Here is a 3241-nt window from a genome sequence, read left to right as displayed (position 1 = left end):
ACGTGGGGTTGGGGGGCGGGGGGGAACGGGACCCCCGGGGTGCCACGGGCAACCCCCAGCCAGGCTGAGGACAAGGTGCCACATCCCGGGGTTTGGCCACTGCCCCCGGGGCACAGGGAGAGCTGGAGCAGGGGCTCAGGATCCGTCCCCACCCCCAGGGAAGGGACTCACGTCTCAAAGAGGTGCCGTACGATGAGGAAGAGGAAGGCCAAGGGGAGGGTGATGTACAGGTCAGAGGCTTTGGCATAGACTCGCCCATCCCGGTCCTCCAGGTCGGCCCAGGTGAGGTTTGCCGGGAGCCAGAGCCGTTCCCACCAAAAATAGCTGTACAAGGTCTGAAACATGCTGGGGGGAGGGAAAGGGGGAGAGGTGAGGGAGGCACCAGCACCTCTGAGGAGTCGGCTGATCCCACCCCGCTCTGTCTCCCACACCCCGGCTGCACCACGCACCCCAACTTCCACCTCAGCTCCCGGTGAAATCCCCCTGGCGCCCCATATACACCCCATATACACCCCCTATACACAGCCCTGTGCGCCCCATATACACCCCATATACACCCCCTATACACAGCCCTGTGCGCCCCATATACACCCCATATACACCCCCTATACACAGCCCTGTGCGCCCCATATACACCCCATATACACCCCCTATACACAGCCCTGTGCGCCCCATATACACCCCATATACACCCCCTATACACAGCCCTGTGCGCCCCATATACACCCCATATACACCCCCTATACACAGCCCTGTGCGCCCCATATACACCCCATATACACCCCCTATACACAGCCCTGTGCGCCCCATATACACCCCATATACACCCCCTATACACAGCCCTGTGCGCCCCATATACACCCCATATACACCCCCTATACACAGCCCTGTGCGCCCCATATACACCCCATATACACCCCCTATACACAGCCCTGTGCGCCCCATATACACCCCATATACACCCCCTATACACAGCCCTGTGCGCCCCATATACACCCCATATACACCCCCTATACACAGCCCTGTGCGCCCCATATACACCCCATATACACCCCCTATACACAGCCCTGTGCGCCCCATATACACCCCATATACACCCCCTATACACAGCCCTGTGCGCCCCATATACACCCCATATACACCCCCTATACACAGCCCTGTGCGCCCCATATACACCCCATATACACCCCCTATACACAGCCCTGTGCGCCCCATATACACCCCATATACACCCCCTATACACAGCCCTGTGCGCCCCATATACACCCCATATACACCCCCTATACACAGCCCTGTGCGCCCCATATACACCCCATATACACCCCCTATACACAGCCCTGTGCGCCCCATATACACCCCATATACACCCCCTATACACAGCCCTGTGCGCCCCATATACACCCCATATACACCCCCTATACACAGCCCTGTGCGCCCCATATACACCCCATATACACCCCCTATACACAGCCCTGTGCGCCCCATATACACCCCATATACACCCCCTATACACAGCCCTGTGCGCCCCATATACACCCCATATACACCCCCTATACACAGCCCTGTGCGCCCCATATACACCCCATATACACCCCCTATACACAGCCCTGTGCGCCCCATATACACCCCATATACACCCCCTATACACAGCCCTGTGCGCCCCATATACACCCCATATACACCCCCTATACACAGCCCTGTGCGCCCCATATACACCCCATATACACCCCCTATACACAGCCCTGTGCGCCCCATATACACCCCATATACACCCCCTATACACAGCCCTGTGCGCCCCATATACACCCCATATACACCCCCTATACACAGCCCTGTGCGCCCCATATACACCCCATATACACCCCCTATACACAGCCCTGTGCGCCCCATATACACCCCATATACACCCCCTATACACAGCCCTGTGCGCCCCATATACACCCCATATACACCCCCTATACACAGCCCTGTGCGCCCCATATACACCCCATATACACCCCCTATACACAGCCCTGTGCGCCCCATATACACCCCATATACACCCCCTATACACAGCCCTGTGCGCCCCATATACACCCCATATACACCCCCTATACACAGCCCTGTGCGCCCCATATACACCCCATATACACCCCCTATACACAGCCCTGTGCGCCCCATATACACCCCATATACACCCCCTATACACAGCCCTGTGCGCCCCATATACACCCCATATACACCCCCTATACACAGCCCTGTGCGCCCCATATACACCCCATATACACCCCCTATACACAGCCCTGTGCGCCCCATATACACCCCATATACACCCCCTATACACAGCCCTGTGCGCCCCATATACACCCCATATACACCCCCTATACACAGCCCTGTGCGCCCCATATACACCCCATATACACCCCCTATACACAGCCCTGTGCGCCCCATATACACCCCATATACACCCCCTATACACAGCCCTGTGCGCCCCATATACACCCCATATACACCCCCTATACACAGCCCTGTGCGCCCCATATACACCCCATATACACCCCCTATACACAGCCCTGTGCGCCCCATATACACCCCATATACACCCCCTATACACAGCCCTGTGCGCCCCATATACACCCCATATACACCCCCTATACACAGCCCTGTGCGCCCCATATACACCCCATATACACCCCCTATACACAGCCCTGTGCGCCCCATATACACCCCCTATACACAGCCCTGTGCGCCCCATATACACCCCATATACACCCCCTATACACAGCCCTGTGCTCCCCATATACACCCCCTATACACAGCCCTGTGCACCCCATATACACAGCCCTGTGCGCCCCATATACACCCCATATACACAGCCCGGTGCACCCCATATACACAACCCGGTGCAGCCCATATACACCCCCTATACACAGCCCTGTGCGCCCCATATACACCCCCTATACACAGCCGGGTGCACCCCATATACACAGCCCTGTACGTGCCCTGTGCACCCCATATACACCCCCCATACACAGCCCTGTGCGCCCCCTATACACAGCCCTGCACGCCCCATATACACCCCTATACACAGCCCCGTGCGCCCCATATACACCCCATATACACAGCCCTGTGCGCCCCATATACACCCCATATACACATCCCTGTATGTGCCCTGCGCACCCCATATACACCCCCTATACACAGCCCTGTGCACCCCAAATACATCTCCTATACACAGCCCTGTGCGCCCCATATACACCCC

The 3241-nt window shown here is 57.5% G+C and overlaps 1 protein-coding gene across 1 annotated transcript in view; it reads right to left on the bottom strand.

The window, feature by feature from the left end:
* CERS2 (ceramide synthase 2) overlaps nucleotides 1–487 on the bottom strand; it is a 2722-nt gene extending 2235 nt beyond the window's left edge. The window contains exons 1-2 of the mRNA XM_017740050.1: nucleotides 450–487; nucleotides 172–345 (exon numbers count right to left, since the gene is read on the bottom strand). Coding sequence (XP_017595539.1) covers nucleotides 172–344 — 173 coding nt within the window. The 5' untranslated portion in view covers nucleotide 345; nucleotides 450–487. The remainder of the gene's footprint in view (nucleotides 1–171; nucleotides 346–449) is intronic.
* Between the last annotated feature and the right edge of the window lie 2754 nt (nucleotides 488–3241).

This window comes from Corvus brachyrhynchos, unplaced genomic scaffold, assembly GCF_000691975.1.
Source record: "Corvus brachyrhynchos isolate BGI_N302 unplaced genomic scaffold, ASM69197v1 scaffold787, whole genome shotgun sequence".
Classification (NCBI taxonomy): Eukaryota; Metazoa; Chordata; class Aves; order Passeriformes; family Corvidae; genus Corvus; species Corvus brachyrhynchos.
This window is presented reverse-complemented; position numbering and strand designations above follow the sequence as displayed.